At 37.1% G+C, this 18,827-nt stretch overlaps 1 protein-coding gene across 6 annotated transcripts in view; it reads right to left on the minus strand.

Moving 5' to 3' along the window:
• EXOC6B (exocyst complex component 6B) overlaps positions 1-18,827 on the minus strand; it is a 662,376-nt gene that overhangs the window by 104,311 nt on the left and 539,238 nt on the right. The window contains exon 22 of one of the 6 annotated variants that reach the window (XM_061155705.1): positions 17,942-18,476. The exons of the other annotated variants lie outside the window; for them this stretch is intronic. Within the exon in view, the coding sequence (XP_061011688.1) occupies positions 18,453-18,476 (24 nt within the window). The 3' untranslated portion in view covers positions 17,942-18,452. Of the gene's footprint in view, positions 1-17,941; positions 18,477-18,827 lie in introns of those variants that run through there. 6 annotated transcript variants of the gene reach the window in all.

Raw genomic sequence — 18,827 nt, forward strand, 5'->3', positions numbered from 1 at the left:
TCCATGGGGTCGCATAGAGTCAGACACACACTTGTATGCATGCAGCTGCATAAAAATTTATCACATGTAGATTTGTGTCAAGAATGCAAAACTGTTCCATCACCATTAAGGAACTCCTCTGTTTTCTTTCTTACTAGTCAAACTGTTAGGTAGTTAGAATAGAGAAAAGGAGTCCAAAATGGCGGTGGCTAAAAGACAGGAAGGGAAAAGCCCGCGAAAATAGAGCAGAGGAAGGTCAAAGAAGGTCCGAGGACTGGAGTGAGGACTTCAGGTAGAACAGCGCTTCTGCCTGAGCCCAGTCTGCATAGGGCAGGCCCAGGGGGAAGAAAAAAACATATAAACAGAGGAGCCAAAGGGGTCTTTCTCTCTCTCCCACGCCTGCATATGCTCTCGCTCTCTCCCCCCCGCCCACGTGATGGGGCGCTCTTCTCTTCGCTCTTTGGGTCGACGTGCCCTCACTCCTCGAAGATGGATTTTCCTGCTATTATCTAAATAAAATAGAGCTGTAACACTGAGCTGTAACACTGATTTATTTAAGAGCTATAACACGGTCCAGTCGAGACCTGAGAGCTATAACACGGTCTGCCCAAGACCTGAGAGCTGTGCCCCACAGAGGGGGCTTTAATGTCCGTCACTCCAAATTTCTGTTGTGACGAGACAAAGAACCGAGGAGCATACACTCGCCTGAAAAAACCTTCCCCTATCTCCAACACTAACCTCTGATAACATTTGTTCTCCATCAGTATAATTTTGTAACTTAGAGAATGTCACATAAGTGGAATTAGACAGTATATAAAATTTGAATTTTAGTTTTGACTTAGCATAATGCCCTCAAGAGCTATCCTAGTTTTTGCATCCATATCAATAGATTAGTCGTTTTTACTGTTAAGTAGTATTCCATTGTATAGACGTATCACAGATTATTTATCCATTCATTCTCTGAGGTACATTTGGACTGTACATTGGAAGTACACTTCCAGTTTTGGTTATTACAAATAAAGCTGCTATGAACATTCATGTACAGGGCTTTTCTTTATTTTTGGTAAATGTTTTCACTTCTCTAGGACAAATGCCCAGGAGTGTGACTGCTGGTTTATATGACAAGGATATATTTAATTTTATAAGAAACTTCTAGGCTGTTCTCCAGAGTGACAGAACCATTTTATATCCCCACCAGTAATATATACACAAGAGATTCAATTGTGCTGCATTCTCACCAGCAATTCATTTATCAAATCAGGACTTAAATGATGCAAAATACTATGGAGTCACGATATGGGCACAAATTAAAGAGCCTAGTAAGAGGACACATTAGGGCCATAGAGTTTCCATTCATTCTCTGGTTAACATTAGGGAAAGATACAATGAGGCTATAGGCTTATGATAAATCACGTTGCATTTGATGAATAACTGCTAATGGTGAAGTACTTGGATAGGAATTGTGCGTATCAATGCACTCTCCAGCTATGGATCTGAGATGAGGCTAATCACACTCAAGAACAGGGTAAATAGATGTCTGGTTTTTAAAACTGAAAGTTTGGTATAAAAATGGCTTTTGGCCTAAAAATGGCTTATGGTAATGTAGCCTATAAGCCAACATTTTTTTTCCTCTCGGCTTATAATACAAGCTACTGTGCTGACTCCTAACGTAGATACAAGAACATGAACTTTCTTTCCTGATATTTCTTGGGATACTATATGGCAAACAAACCCAAGAAACAGGACCATAGTGAACTACATATCCTGTCTGTTGATACACAGAATGCATCTAAATATTCCTTCCATGATGGATAATAAGGAAAAAAAAAACAAACAAAACAAAACTATGGAAAAATACTCCAGGATCACAGAAGGGACTATTAGTCTTTAAGAGAAAAGGCACTTTTTTTTTAAAAAGTATAGAAACCAGAAAGAAATTTAAAAAATAAAAACTAATTTGCATTCTCAATACAATGCAAGGAAGCAGAAGTCCACAGTGAAAGTTCATGTTAAGGGAGATAGTGAAAACAACGCAAAAAAAACTGCAATAGTAGAATTTTCAATAAATATTGAAGGTAATGATGATCACAACTTCAGCAACTTAAATAACAAATATGAAGGCAAACTTGAATAACTTTAATGAGTGCTGAAATGGAAAAAAAAAAAAACAGAAAAAGGAAATGATTTGTATGGGGAGACAAGATCTAAGAGCTGAATGAACAATTATTTAGTGTTTACTCTCCACAAGGTAACATTATAGTCATTCTCTTCTCCTGTAGTCAGTTTGATTCTTCAGAATAGAAACAGATCATTGAGAATCTGATAACAATTGCTTAGCTCTGGGATTCCGACCAATGAGGTTCTAATTTCAAGGCCTTAACAATTAGGAAGGTACATGTTGAAGATAAGCAATAATCACCTGTGTCTGACTGTCTTTCCTCAGAAACTTGGACATATCTTAAACAGATTTTCTTCTTCTTTCACACATTTATACACTAATCCAAAAGACAATATATTTTAACCTCCAGAGAGAATATACATGTTTACTACAATGATAGACCTTAACAATCTCGCTTTACTGTTAACTCAATAACAATGTTCAATGAAATTAAATGCAGTTGCACTGTTTAAGTAAAAATCAATATGGTGGTGCTGAGTTGCTCAGTCATTTGGGACTCCTTGTGGCCCCACGGACTGCAGCCCATCAGGCTCCTCTGTCCATATAATTTTCCAGGCAAGAATAGTGGAGTAGGGTGCCACTTCCTACTCCAGGGGATCTTCCTAACCCAGAGATCAAATTGAGTCTCCTGTATCTCCTTCATTGGCAGCCAGATTCTTTACCACTAGCGCCACCTAGGAAGCCCCATTAAAAAAATCAATATACTAACAACATGATAATCAAACTACAACTTATACTTTCCTTTAAATTGTATTTGCTTGAATTTTTGCCTTTTATTTGTATTTTAACATCTCAGAGCTATTTTTCATATTTTAATATTTTTAAAAAGCCAATCTGAGCCTTTTAGCAGAACATTTACTCTAGAGTATGTTTGGTCTTGTATTATTTGTTTTTGTGCTTTCTGCTTTGTTTTCTTTGTTGTTTCCTTTGCTACACAGAAATTTTCTTTGATTAGTTTTTGATAATGATTTAGAATGTATACAGTCTCAATTCAATTTTTAAAATATAAACATAATTATCAGTGTCAAGACTAAAAGAGCATTATTAGCCCTACACTTCTCATCTCTCAGTATGGTTGATATCAGGGATTTCAGACCCAGTTTCTTATTTTTAAGTATTTATATACAAAAGTATCTTAAATATTAGAAATGTCTCTCAAAATTTACTAAGACTTCATGTTTAAAAATAGCTTCATTTTCCAACAGACAAAGGATTAATCTCAAAAATATACAAGCAACTCCTGCAGCTCAATCCCAGAAAAATAAATGACCTGATCAAAAAATGGGTCAAAGAACTAAAGAGACATTTCTCCAAAGAAGACATACAGATGGCTAACAAACACATGAAAAGATGCTCAACATCACTCATTATCAGGGAAATGCAAATCAAAACCTCAATGAGGTACCATTACACGCCAGTCAGGATGACTGCTATCCAAAAGTCTACAAGCAATAAATGCTGGAGAGGGTGTGGAGAAAAGGGAACCCTCTTACACTGTTGGTGGGGATGCAAACTAGTACAGCCGCTATGGAGAACAGTGTGGAGATGCCTTAAAAAACTGGAAATAGAACTGCCATATGACCCAGCAGTCCCACTTCTGGGCATACACACCGAGGAAACCAGATCTGAAAGAGACACGTGCACCCCAATGTTCATGGCAGCACTGTTTATAATAGCCAGGACATGGAAGCAACCTAGATGCCCATCAGCAGACGAATGCATACGGAAGCTGTGGTACATACACACCATGAAATATTACTCAGCCATTAAAAAGAATTCATTTGAATCAGTTCTAATGAGATGGATGAAACTGGAGCCCATTATACAGAGTGAAGTAAGCCAGAAAGATAAAGAACATTACAGCATGCTAACACATATATATGGAATTTAGAAAGATGGTAATGATAACCCTATATGCAAAACAGAAAAAGAGACACAGATGTACAGAACAGACTTTTGGACTCTGTGGGAGAAGGCGAGGGTGGGATGTTTCGAGAGAACAGCATCAAAATATGTATTTTATCTATGGTGAAACAGATCACCAGCCCAGGTTGGATGCATGAGACAAGTGCTCGGGCCTGGTGCACTGGGAAGACCCAGAGGGATCTGGTGGAGAGGGAGGTGGGAGGGGGGATCAGGATGGGGAATACATGTAAATCCATGGCTGATCCATGTCAATGTATGACAAAACCCACTACAATACTGTAAAGTAATTAGCCTCCAACTAATAAAAATAAATGAGAAAAAAAAAAAAAAGCTTCATTTTCCCTACCAGTCCTTTTATAAAATCACAACCTCTTATTAAAAAAAAAAATTCTATTGATCAAAAACATGAACAACTTGATTAGTATTATAGAGACCTTTATCCTACTTTAAGTTTGTAAAGATATTCACTTCCTTGCATTTAATTCTGTTGCGCAGGAGGAGGAAAACTTTCCGTAAAGGGCCAGATAGTAAATGCTTCCTGGGCCATATACTTATTCTCTGTATTAAGTCTTCAATTCTGCCATTGTAATGTGAAAGCAGCCTCAGAGAGTAAGCAAATGAGTATAGCTATGTTCCCATAAAACTTTACTTCTAGAAATAGGCAGTGGGCCACAGATTGCCAACTCTTGCTATAGAGAAAAAGTGTGGGGCCCGTGTGATTGAATTCAACCTTTTTCTAATGTTAGATGACAATACATGAAGTGAGAGGCACAGCCCTAGGTTCTCCACTTTCCTATTCTCCTTATAAAAGAGACTGGACCATATATCTAGTAGATATTCAGTCATTATTTACTGTGATTTTTAAAAAACATAAAACTAGAGTGTCAATGAGTATTTTAAAACCAGAATGACCAAATATGCGCTTTTAAAGTATATAATCTCTGCGATGCTGCTCAATTTCTTTTGGCATGCTCATTCTATTAGTGGAAAACTTGGTTTTTCTGTAAAATAAAAGCAGGCCTAAATATCTGTCCCACGTCCTATTCCATTGAATGTAAAAACAAAGATTCACTCTAGGGTGAATCTTAAAGGTTCTACGATTTTTTATGAGTATGACAAATCCAGTTGGTATACAGAACGAAGAGTAATAACTTCAACCTTTTCTGCTTCCATAAGTTGACTGGAAAAGGTATAGAGAAAGGGCTCTCATTTTCACTAAATTGGAACTGTAAGAAAGAAATTGGAATTGAAATTATATCAGCAAACGTATGTCTTCCAGATGGTAGGAGGAGAAAGAAGGAGAGATAAGGAGTCAGTTACCACGAAAATAGAGCTTTGGGACTCCTAATAAATCCAGACAAAGATGGGACCACTGATCACTGTGATCAGAGCCAACAGGACAAAAAGTCAGGACAAGTCAATGAACCTTTGAGAGCAGACATCCTTGGTTTGCCTCTTTTTTCATCTCTCCTAAATTTATTGTAAATTTGCCAGAATAAAATCTTTATTAGGTGTTTATTTTGATGTATATATTTCTCTATATATGTTTATAATTACCTAACTATTTATATATTTGAGGGGATGTCTAGGACCAATGGAATCGTGTAACCCCTCTCTAGTAACCAAAAATAGAGAGGAAGATTAAAGTGAGGGCCTGGATAAAATGGCTTGCAAACAAAAAAACAAAAATCACTTTTGTATGAAGTATCTGTAAAAATACCTGAAATTAACACTGTCAAATTCACAGAGAAAGAAAAAAAAAAAACTACATTAAAAACTCAAAGAAGGTCTTAAGTCACAAGGTTTAATAGAACATATGTCCTAGGAGAGGCTAATGAAGCTGGGGCTATTCGAACCTGGAGAAAAACGGGTGAGAGGAAAATTCCCTAAGTGTATGGTACCTGTTTATGTATATACAGTGGTTACGTATGTCCATTTCCAATTGTAATCTAAAATTAATAATAGTTTTGAATGACTTGTGAACTCAATCAAGGCCAGAAAAATAAGAAACAGGTTTCAAGTAAAGAGTTGAAAATACTGTAATAAAGCTATCATGAGAGTGCAGAACGTCTATCCTCAAAGACAGTGAACACCATTCCCTCCCACTTAATAAACCGCCACCTTAATTTCCTTGGGCTTCCCTGGTGGCTCAGAGGGTAAAGCATTTGCCTACAATGTGGGAGACCTGGGTTCAATCCCTGGGTCAGGAAGGTCTCCTGGAGAAGGAAATGGCAACCCACTCCAGTATTTCTGCCTGGAAAATCCCATGGATGGAGAAGCCTGGCAGGCTACAGTCCATGGGGTCTCAAAGAGTCGGACACGACTGAGTGACTTTTTTTTTTTTTTAATTTCCTAAGTGGGTAAATGAGTATGTCAAGGCTGTATATTGTCACCCTGCTTATTTAACTTATATGCAGAGTACATCATGAGAAACGCTGGGCTGGAGGAAGCACAAGCTGGAATTAAGATTGCCAGGAGAAATATCAATAACCTCAGATATGGAGATGACACCACCCTTGTGACAGAAAGTGAAGAAGAACTAAAGAGTCTCTTGATGAGAGTGAAAGAAGAGAGTGAAAAAAATGGCTTAAAACTCAACATTCAGAAAACTAAGATCATGGCATCCAGTCCCATCACTTCATGGCAGATAGACAGGGAAACAGTGCAAACAGTGGCTGACTTAATTTTTCTGGGCTCCAAAATCACTGCAGATGGTGACTGCTGCAATGAAATGAAAAGACGCTTACTCCTTGGAAGGAAAGTTATGACCAACCTAGATAGCATATTAAAAAGCAGAGACATTTCTTTGCCAACAAAGGTCCGTCTATTCAAGGCTATGATTTTTGTAGTGGTCATATATGGATGTGAGAGTTGGACTATAAAGAAGGCTGAGTGCTAAAGAATTGATGCTTCTGAACTGTGGTGTTGGAGAAGGCTCTTGAGAGTCTCTTGGACTGCAAGGAGATCCAACCAGTCCAACCTAAAGGAGATCAGTCCTGACTATTCATTGAAAGGACTGATGCTGAAGCTGAAACTCCAATACTTTGGCCACCTGATGCGAAGAGCTGACTCATTGGAAAAGACCCTGATGCTGGGAAAGATTGAGGGCAGGAGGAGAAGGGGACAACGGAGGATGAGATGGCTGGATGGCATCATTGACTCTATGGATATGGGTTTGGGTGAACTCTGGGAGTTGGTGATGGACAGGGAGGCCTGGCGTGCTGTGGTTCATGGGGTCGCGAAGAGTCGGACATGACTAAGCGACTGAACTGAACTGAAGTGGGTAAAACTTCAGTATGACCTAGAGGGAAAGCATGTCCACTGCTTTATTTCTCAGGAATCCCCTTCCTCACCAAAACTGATGTGATTTGCTTTCTTTCATATGTACATCTTCCAATGGTAACTGCCTGGTTCATTACAGGTGATACCTTTCCGCAGGAGAGAAATAAGTCTAGCTTTCAACACATATTCACCTAGTAAGTGAATATATATATAGATGTTTCATCATCTATATAAGGTTCTGTATTACTTCTAAGACACATATGCCTCAGTTTATCTTTTATCCAACCTTTTCGGTTTCAAGAGAAAAAAAGGAAGACATGAGGAGTATTTGGTTTCAAGTTTCTGTCAGGTGATTTCTCAATCAACCCCTAGTTTGAATCCTGGCCCCAGGTGTGAATTCAGCTGCTTACAAATTGGTGTAGATCTTAAATCTCTACAGCTACAGGTGAAATTTTTTGTTTTGACAGTAAACAACTGGATATTTATTATCACATGTCTGTACATGTCAGATCAGTTATTAGTACTTCCTTAAACCCAGACTAGAAGGAAAAAAGTAGAATATGGGGAAAGTGAGGGGATTCTGTGGTTAGATTCCAGAAGACTGATTTCTGTCTTGCTATTATACTCTGTTACCCATTCACTTGCTTGCTTTGATAAAACAATCTGCCATGTTATATGAGATAGGTTAGAGAGAGACCCACGTGTCAAGGAACTAAAGAAGGTCTTAGCTAAGAGCTCTTGAGGAATTGAGGTCTTAGTCCAATAAGGAAATGGATCATCCAACAACCAACTACTAAGTAAGCAGGGAAGTAAATCTTTCCCAAGAGAGCTTTGAAATGAATCCAGCTTTGTGGGAAACTGAGTCAGAGATCCCAATTATTAGACCAGATGATATACTGAAGTCATTTCTAATATATTAACTGTAAAAGATAAGACAACTGAGCATAAAACACATTAAGTCTAGAAAAGCAGACTTACAGTATGTAATTTTTTTAATATAGAAAAAGATACTGTATAAAGGACAAGGACCATAAAGAAGTTGGACCATAAGGAAGGCTGAGCACTAAAGAATTGATGCTTTCAAATTGTTGTGTTGGAGAAGATGCTTGAGAATCCCCTGAATGGCAAGGAGGTCAATCCAGTCAATCCTAAAGGAAATCAACCCTGCATATTAACTGGAAGGACTGTTGCTGAAGCTGAAGTTCCAATAATTTGGTCACCTGATGCAAAAGAATTGACTCATTGGAGAAGACCCTGATGCTGGGAAAGACTGAAGGCAAAAGGAGAAGGGGGTGTGAAGGCAGAGGATGTGATGGTTAGATAGCATCATTGACTGAGCAGACACAATTTGAGCAAACTCCAGGACAGTGGAGGACAGAGAAGCCTGGTGTGCTATAATCTATGGGGTCGCAAAGTGTCAGACATGACTTTGTGACTGAATAACAAGTTCAATCTTTATAAGGAGTTCTTATAATAAGAATTCTGCTTCATAATTCCTCTGTAAATACACAGATATACTCTTAAAGATGAAGAACTGAAGGACAGGGACAGTTATGGATTTGTCCAAGGGCACACAGAAAGAGAATCGTAACAGACTCCTGAATATGTATGTCTCTGCTTTTCAGTTCAGTTCAGTTCAGTCGTGTCTGAATCTGTGACCCCATGGACTGTAGCACCCCAGGCCTCCCTGTCCATCACCAACTCCCAGAGTTTACCCAAACTCATGTCCATTGAGTCAGTGATGCCATCCAACTATCGCATCCTCTGTCGTCCCCTTCTCCTCCCACTTTCAATCTTTCCCAGCATCAGGGTCTTTTCCAGGGACTCAGTTCTTCACATCAGGTGGCCCAAGTATTGGAGTTTCAGCTTCAAAATCAGTCCTTCCAACGAATAGTCAGGACTGATCTGCTTTAGGATGGACTGGTTGGATCTCCTTGCAGTCCAAGGGACTCCCAAAAGTCTTCTCCAATCCACAGTTCAAAAGCATAAATTCTTCGGCGCTCAGCTTTTACAGTCCAACTCTTACATCCATATATGACTACTGGAAAAACCATAGCCTTGACTAGACAGACCTTTGTTGACAAAGTAATGTCTCTGCTTTTTAATATGCTGTCTAGGTTAGTCATAACTTTTCTTTCAAGGAGTAAGCGTCTTTTAATTTCATGGCTGCAATCACCGTCTGCAGTAATTTTGAAGCCCCCAAAAATAAAGTCTGCCACTGTTTTCCCATCTATTTGCCATGAAGTGATAAGACTGGATACCATGATCTTAGTTTTCTGAATGTTGAGTTTTAAGCCAACTTTTTCACTCTCCTCTTTCATCAAGAGGCTCTTTAGTTCTTCTTTGCTTTCTGCCGTAAGGGTGGTGTCATCCACATATCTGAGGTTATTGATATTTCTCCTGGCAATCTTGATTCCAGTTTGGGCTTCATCCAGCCCAGCATTTCTCATGATGTACTCTGCATATAAGTTAAATAAGCAGGGTGACAATATACATCCTTGACGTACTCCTTTTTCTGTTTGGAACCAGTCTGTTGTTCCATGTCCAGTTCTAACTGTTACTTCCTGACCTGAATACGGAATTCTCAAGAGGCAGGTCAGGTGGTCTGGTATTCCCATCTCTTTCAGAATGTTCCACAGTTTTCTGTGATCCACACAGTCAAAGGCTTTGGCATAGTCAATAAAGCAGAAATAGATGTTTTTTTCTGGAACTCTCTTGCTTTTTTGATGATGCAGCAGATGTTGGCAATTTGATCTCTGGTTCCTCTGCCTTTTCTAAAACCAGCTTGAACATCTGGAAGTTCATGGTTCACATATTGCTGAAGGCTGGTTTGGAGAATTTTGAGCATTACTCTACTAGTGTGTGAGATGAGTGCAATTGTGTGGTCGTTTGAGCATTCTTTGGCATTGCCTTTCTTTGGGATTGGAATGAAAACTGACCTTTCTCAGTCCTGTGGCCACTGCTGAGTTTTCCAAACTTGCTGGCATACTGAGTGCAGCACTTTCATAGCATCTTCTTTTAGGATTTGAGATAGCTCAACTGGAATTCCATCACCTCCACTAACTTTGTTCGTAGTGATGCTTCCTAAGGCCCAATTGACTTTACATTCCAGGATGTCTGGCTCTAGGTGAGTGATCACAGCATCCTGATTATCTGAGTCATGAAGATCTTTTTTGTACAGTTCCTCTGTGTATTCTTGCCACCTCTTCTTAAAATCTGCTTCTGTTAGGCCCATACCATTTCTGTCCTTTATTGAGCCCATCTTTGCATGAAATGTTCCCTTGGTATCTCTAATTTTCTTGAAGAGATCTCTAGTCTTTCCCATTGTATTGTTTTCCTCTATTTTTTGCACTCATCATTGAGGAAGGTTTTCTTATCTCTCCTTGCTATTCTTTGGAACTCTGCATCCAAATGGGTATATCTTATCTTTTCTCCTTTGTTTTTTGCTTCTCTTCTTTTCTTTCTCTTTTCTCCTCAGAGAGCCATTTTGCTGTTTTGCATTTCTTTTTTGGGGGATGGTCTTGATCCCTGTCTCCTGTACAATGTCACGAACCTCCATCCATAGTCCATCAGGCATTCTGTCTATAAGATCTAGCCCCTTAAATCTATTTCCCACTTCCACTGTACAATTGTAAGGGATTTGATTTAGGTCATACCTGAATGGTCTAGTGGTTTTCCCTATTTTCTTCAATTTAAGTCTGAATTTGGCAATAAGAAGTTCATGATCTGAGCCATAGTCAGCTCCTGGTCTTGATTTTGGTGACTGTGTAGAGTGTGTAGAGCTTCTCCATCTTCAGCTGCAAAGAATATAACCAATCTGATTTCAGTGTTTACCATCTGGTGATGTCCATGTGTAGAGTCTTATCTTGTGTTGTCAGAAGAGGGTGTTTGCTATGACCGACCAGTGTGCTCTCTTGGCAAAACTTTGTTAGCCTTTGCCCTGCTTCATTCTGTACTCCAAGGCCAAACTTGCCTTTTACTCCAGGTGTTTCTTGACTTCCTACTTTTGCATTACAGTCCCCTATAATGAAAAGGATATTTTTTTGGGTTTTAGTTCTAAAAGGTCTTGTAGGTCTTCATAGAACCGTTCAACTTCAGCTTCTTCAGCATTACTGTTTGGGGCATAGACTTGGATTACCGTGATACTGAATGGTTTACCTTGGAAATGAACAGAGATCATTCTGTCATTTTTGAGACTGCATTCAAGTACTGCATTTCGGACTCTTTTGTTGACTATGATGGCTACTCCATTTCTTCTAAGTCTCCATTTTACATGATATTAAATAAAAATATATTAAAAACAATAGATATGCTTCAGAATAAATAAGTATGTACTAGTGTAGTGCTGAATATAAGATTATATTCATTCTGGAAGTTTCCAATATAAAACAGGAAGTTTCTAATGTAATATAGTTTGAGTTAGCTGAAATGATACCTGGATATGTTTGGGGGAGAAGAAAATGGGACATTCAGATTTTTCCAGTGGAAAAGCTTTCTGAGTTGTCAAAACCATAAGGTCAAATTTCTTTGGCCTTCCTAATAACAATACCACTGTTCTCTTTAGCGCACACATGGACAGGGAAGAAGGGGAGTTCAAGAGAATCCCTTAAATATTTAAAGACAATTCATTCAGTATTTATCTAGGACTTCTTATATGTATAGTGTACATTTAAATAATAGATGAGAGTAGAGCAGATAGATGAAGATATTATGATTTATAATGATTATTTATCTGTTTTGTCTGCTCCCAAAAAGTGTTCTAGGTATTTCATGATCAAAGATATGTGTACAATAATGTTTTTAAAATGGAAATAGAAAAGACATGATTCTATGATGATTCTCCAAGTATTTCATGAATGTGACTATCAAAGAGACAAAAGTAGCATCTAAAGAGACTTTAACCCTGTGTTAATGGGATGAAATCAGGCAAAGGAAAATGCAGGGTAAACAGAACGCTTTTCTGAGTTTTCCTAAATTTCTACTTGTGAACTAAATTCCCTGGGGAAGATGGTGCAGTCATGTGAAAGACTGATCTTTTTATACTATTCTACAGAGAATACACCTGCAGAAAGAAGAAAAACATGAACAATATTATTCTACAGAATTTTCCACCTTTAAATTTATCCACCTCTTAATTGCATTTTGAAAAAGTATGCAAAGAATATGTGAAAACATTCTCAAAATTTTAAAGAAAGATATCGAGTAAAAGTTGAAATTCTCCCTTTTCTCCCATCTTCAAGATGAAAGAATAATTGTTAACATAGATAAATATGCACAATATAGACAGAGTTTTAGGTGTAGATGGGATTTTACTGTAATATTGTTTGGTGACTTATCTTTTTAAACTTGGTATGTCTGGGAGATCTTTTCGTGCCAATATGTATATGACTGCCTCAACCTTTTCAAGGGATGTATAATATCCCAACTAGAAATGGTTCATCATTTAACCATTCTTCTTCTAATGGATATTTGTTCTAATACCTCACCCTTGCATAGACTACTTTAATGAATATTTTACACTTATATTCTTGGAAACATGACAGTATCTCTTTTGAATAGACTCAGCGGTAAAATTACTAGAGATCAAGTAGAAAGTATAATTTAAAACACTGATAGTTATTTCCAAAACTGTCCTCAAATATGCTGCACCAATTCACACCGTAATTTACAGCTTGAAATAGTGTCAGTTTCTTCACTCCTTTTTGCAAAGCTAGATAATGTAAATTAAAACTTTTTTCTAATGTGATAATCAAAAAATGGTACCTCATTATAATTTTAATTTCCATTAATAATGAAGGTAATTGTCTTCATTGTAGGGGAGGGGGACTTTTAGTTGTTTTTAAAAAGTTGTTTATTTATTTATTTTTGGCTGCGCTAAGTCTTCATTGCTGCACAGGGGCTTTCTCTAGTTGCAGCGAGTGGGGGCTACTCTCCAGTTACGGTGCAGGGGCTTCTCATTGCAGAGGCTTCTCTTGTTGCAGAGCATGGGTTCCAGGGCAAGTGGGCTTCAGTAGTTGCAGCTTGAAAAGCTCTAGAGCACCGGCTCAGCAGTTGCGGCTCATGGGCTTAGTTGCCCTGTGGCATGTCGAATCTTCCCTGACTGGGGATTGGACCCATGTCCCCTGCATTGGCTGGCAGATTCTTAACCACCGGACCACCAAGCAAGTCTTCAGTTCTTTTTTTAAAAAATTTTTTTATTGGAAGATAACTGCTTCACAATATTGTGTTGGTTTCTGTCATACATCAAACATGAATCTGTCACAGGTATACAAATAACCCCTCCATCTTGAACCTCCCTCCCATCTTCTGCCCCATCCCATCCCTCTAGGTTGTCACAGACCACTTATTTTTAAAACTGCCTATTGATTATTCTCTGATCATTTTTTACTGGGTTGTTAGCAATTTTTCTTATTGAGTTCTCAAACTTTTAAATATGTTCTGAATGTTAATCAGTGTTTCATTATAGATACTACCATTATTCTCTCAGATTGTGATTGAACTTTATTTACACTGACTTGTACCATGTTAAAATCTCAAATCTTATCACTCTTTCATTGTATGGCTTTAGATTTTGTATTTCAGTCAGAAAGTCTTTTTCTACCTTAAGCATATAAAAACATTCTCCTATTTTTTTCTTAAATATCGTCTACATTTAGGCCTTTAATACATTTGGTATTTATTTTGGGCAATGCTATGCAGCAGCATGAAGGAGTGATCTAACTCAGTGTTTTCCCCAAAGAAACAGTGAGTTGACTCAGCACCATTTACCAACATTTTTCTGACTGATTTTAAATTGTCTCTATATCATAAATAAGTTAAATTTCCATGGCCTATTTTATTCTACTGATTCTGTTCTTATTATAAATGGGATTTTTTCCCCTCTATAGGTGTTTGATATTATACAAGAAAGCATTTGTCTTAGTATATTAATTTTATGCCTGACAGAGTTGCTTACCATTTTTTTATTAGAATATTGTTTTTTAATCAACTCACTTGAAATGTTCAGGTTGATGATGATATACACTGTTAATAAGGACATCTTCATTTCCTCCTTTCTAATATATATATATTTATATATATATATATATATATTTTTTTATATCTAGTCAAAAACACTGAGAAAAAAACATCATTCCTCCCTGTCTTTTGGTTAAGTGAAAACAGTCACAAGGTGAGATACTTCACTAGAACTTCTGCTCCATTTAAATACTGGCTCAAAAAACATACACACATAAACATTAAGAAATATATATGTAGTGCTTACTGTACACTTGATGTTCTTCTACATATTTTAAATATATTAATTCATTTAATCCTCACAGCAACACCATAAGGGATAACTGAAATTAGTCTCCCCAAATAGCATTTTCACAGAAAGGACATTCTGATGGTCTTCCCTTTAAGGAACTTTGTAATCTGCTAGTTATAGCTAAACACCCCCACCTAAGGTGAGTTAAGCAAGTTGCCACTTGTCCTCTAACCCCAAAGCTCCTTAATTTCCAAGTAAGCAAGTCTGATCAGTTTAAGCTATAGAATCTCATCATAAGAATCTACTTGGACAGCCACATGGACTAAGAGGAGCTGAAGCAAAATCCTTAAAACTTATCACCATTAAATAAATCTCTCAAGGTCATATATAATCCCATCCTGACTTATTGCCAAGGAAGTCAGGCACAAAAAAATCAGGCTATATTTCTGGTTATGTATTCTGTAAAAAGTTTATATACTCTTGAAAAAATATATTACAGATAATTGTACTATGAGCTACTTTATATCTTAACAATATATTGTGGCCAATTTGAATGTAAATAAAAGTAGATTTTTAAAAATCATTTTTAGCAAATGCATCACATTCTGTGGTTTGAATTTATAGTTTTAAAAAAGCATAGCGATTACGATGTACTAGGCACTGTTCTAAGTGCTTTATAGATAACAACTCAATCTTCATTACATCTGAATGTACCATACCATATGGTATGTATGTACCATAATTTATTTAACCAGATTAAAGAAATCAAATTTTGATTCAATAATTTAACCCAAATTTGGATTAAATAAATCAAAATGGTGCCAAATATTTGCCATTACAAACAGTACTGTGACAAACTTCTTGGTACATACAACTTTGTGCAGTTGTGTGATTACTTCTTTAGTCTAAATTAAATGGGTGCCTTCTCAATGGACTGAGATTAGTGGCAAAGAGAAAAGGCAGTAGAGATATGAAATCAGAAAGGCACAAAGTGTGCTTGGGAAACCATAACTGCAGAAAAGGGAAAAAATAAGCAGTTAATGAACATTTACTATTTACCAGACACTATACGAGATGCTTTGACATACACTGACATGTTTAATCCTCACAAGAACTATTTGCAGTAAGGTGCAATCCCTTTGTTATAATGAGGGAACTGAAAAACAAACAGGTTAGTTACTTGAGAAGTTTACACAGCCAGTAAGTAATTAAGGTTCTGCAACTATCAGCTTAATTATTTTAAACAAGTTGCTTAATCTTTGTGGCCACATTCTAATTCAACTGTAAAATGTGACTCAAAAGAGTAACATAAATTAACATAGTGTGTGTAAATTATAAACTAAATATAAGAAATAATTCAACATTTTAAATAATTTAAGAAAGACTGAGCCCAAAATGGTATTTATAGTTAAACACTCTGTAAGACGTATGCCTTTATAAACCTTCACTCTACTCCACATTAGAGAGAGGGCTATAAATTGGACTACATGCAACAACAGGACTGCTCAATGATGATCTGTTTGGGTGGGAGAACCCCTCAAAGTCAGCCATGCAATCTTCTATCAGGGAGGAATTCTTCACACAGCATTCTCAGAAGTGGCCATCTGGCTTCTGCATTTTTACAGTGAGGGCTCCTTGTTCAGTGATGGGAATGTTAACAATGCCCTATTAGCCCTTCCTCAGCTTTCCATTAAAATTCTCATGAAACTACAGCAAGTGATGACAAGTTTCAGCTTGATTAGAAACTAAGAAACTTACTTGTCAGGATTCAGGAAGAATTCATATTATTCATAGCATAGATAAGGCTGTAAAAGCATGGACAGGACATTTTAGGACTATGATTCCCAATGAAGAGGGTGAGAATATGCTACTCCAAAACATGCCACTTTAGTATTATTTAGGATTGTTTTGAGCTGAAGGCAAATGAGAAACAATTTATACAGAAGAATACTCTGCTCTCCCACCTTTGGCCCAAGAGCAGGGCATACATTTTCTTTGGTAAAGATTACATGAATTTCCATTTGTAAAGGTGCCCACCCTCCATGCTCAGAAGACAGATGTGGCACCAGATGAGTCAGCTCTATTGTACATTTCCCAATCACTGTCCCCAGATTCACCACCCCTGGGATTCCCAAATCCCCTTTCCTTTATCTAGTCACTTCTCCACAATTTATCACCCTTTGTTAAAGTGGTATACAGAATACAATGAATTTAGCTCCTTCTTTGGGTTTCCAATTCTTTTCTGTGAAGCCCCCATGTATATGAAAATGCTGCATGACTCAAAGAGCTCAGACCAGGGCTCTGTGACAACCTAAAGGGGTGGGATGGTGTGAGAGGTGGGAGTGAGGGCCACAAGGGAGGGGACACATGTATACCTATGGCTGATTCATGCTGATATATGGCAGAAACCAACACAATAGTGTAAAGCAATTATCCTTCAATTAAAAATAAATTTAAAAAGGATCAATGTATTAAAAGAAAAAACAAAAAATATATTAAAATTTATATGTCTGTTCTCGTTAGTCTATCCTCTGTCAGTTTAATTTATAGGCCCCAAAACAGAACCTCAGGGTATAGAATTAAAGTACTTCCTCTTCTACACAGGGAATAAAACATAGTTTGAGACTGAAATAGTAAAGGGATATAGCTTTATCTCTCAGTGAAAAGGCATCAACAAGAAGATGAGCCTGGAAAATCCATAATAGTAGTGTATCCTGTAGGCTACTGATTCCTGCTGCTCCCCCAATTTTTATGGCTAAAGAAGAACTGCAGATTGTGATCCCATATAAAGATAATCAAACAATTAATCAAATGGGAATAGGTGATGCTTCCGTCAATCACCCCTCTAACTTGAGATTATATGTATTCGAATAGCATTAATGTAGAATGGTGCTTTTTAAACTTTAATATGTATATCAGTCACCTGAGTATCTTGTTTAAAGGTAGATTCTGATTTGGTAAGTCCACAGTAGGGTATGAGATTCTACATTTCTAATAATTCCTGGATGAGAGGTGTAAAGACCCCACATCAGTAATTACATGACAACCTTTTCACAAGCAAGTGATAGATCCAAATAGACCTTTCTTTTCAGAGTCAGGTATATAATTTTAAGGAAAAGGAAGTAAAGAATCATGGGAGACAAGGAAAGGAGTTTATAATAAAAAGACAGTAAACTATAGAAACAAACTCAAACATGGACAAAAATTTTAATATTTTCAATAGACTTCAAGGAATGATAGATTCTCTGGGGGGGAAAGTTGAAAGATAAAAATACTGAGCAAAACAGTGTTAGTTTCATGGAACTTTAAAATGAGGTAGATGTCACAAGAGATGATAAAGAAATAAAAATGTAAGTAAAACTACAATCTGCCCTACAAAGTGAAGTGTAGAATCAATATTGAAAATTTTAAAACCCAACAGATTTAATCCTTTGATTGGAGATGCTTCCTCTGAAAATAGAGGAAAGGACAGAAAGAGGAACATAAGAGTGAATATAAAGTTTTTATGACATATAGATTATTCATATCTAAGAGGAAGAAAAGAACATAGGAAATAAATTAATACAATAGAAAAAAAATTGAGCAGTGCAAAGACTGAAGCATACAGATTGGAAAGATTCACCATATAACTAGAAAACTTAAGGAAAAGAGATCAATACCTGGATATATATCCTGGGGAATTTGTTAAACTTCAATGATAAGGAAATAAGTTTACAAATATATGGTAAATTATTAGTAACAAAAGGTAAGAGGTAAATTATTAGAAACAAAAATCAAGCTGATCACAAAGCAATGTCCAAGAGGATAAAAGGATATGACCTGAGAAATTTATATTCTTCAGGTTGTTACTGCCATGTGACACTAAAAAAAAAAAAAAAAAGAGATTTTCAAGTATATAAAGACTTACAAAATCTACTTCAAATCACTCCTGAAAACATTACCCAAAGACACTCACTAGCCTATCAAGAATTCTGGAAAAATTATGTTGTCAATGTGTTCTGTGTCCTGGTAGTGAACAAAGAAATCAGCCAAACATATTAAATCTAAAAACTGTTATAATAAATATAAGACAGGACACAAATGCCAACACTATTCCCTGAGAGGACTCCCACCCCTAACTCAGGCTGGGTGCGTATTTCGTGCACTGTGATTTTCTCTTACAGCCTTTGCCGTACTGGACTGTCGTCTCCTGTTTAATTTCCCAGTCCTCTC

Source organism: Dama dama, chromosome 11, assembly GCF_033118175.1.
Source record: "Dama dama isolate Ldn47 chromosome 11, ASM3311817v1, whole genome shotgun sequence".
Lineage (NCBI taxonomy): Eukaryota > Metazoa > Chordata > Mammalia > Artiodactyla > Cervidae > Dama > Dama dama.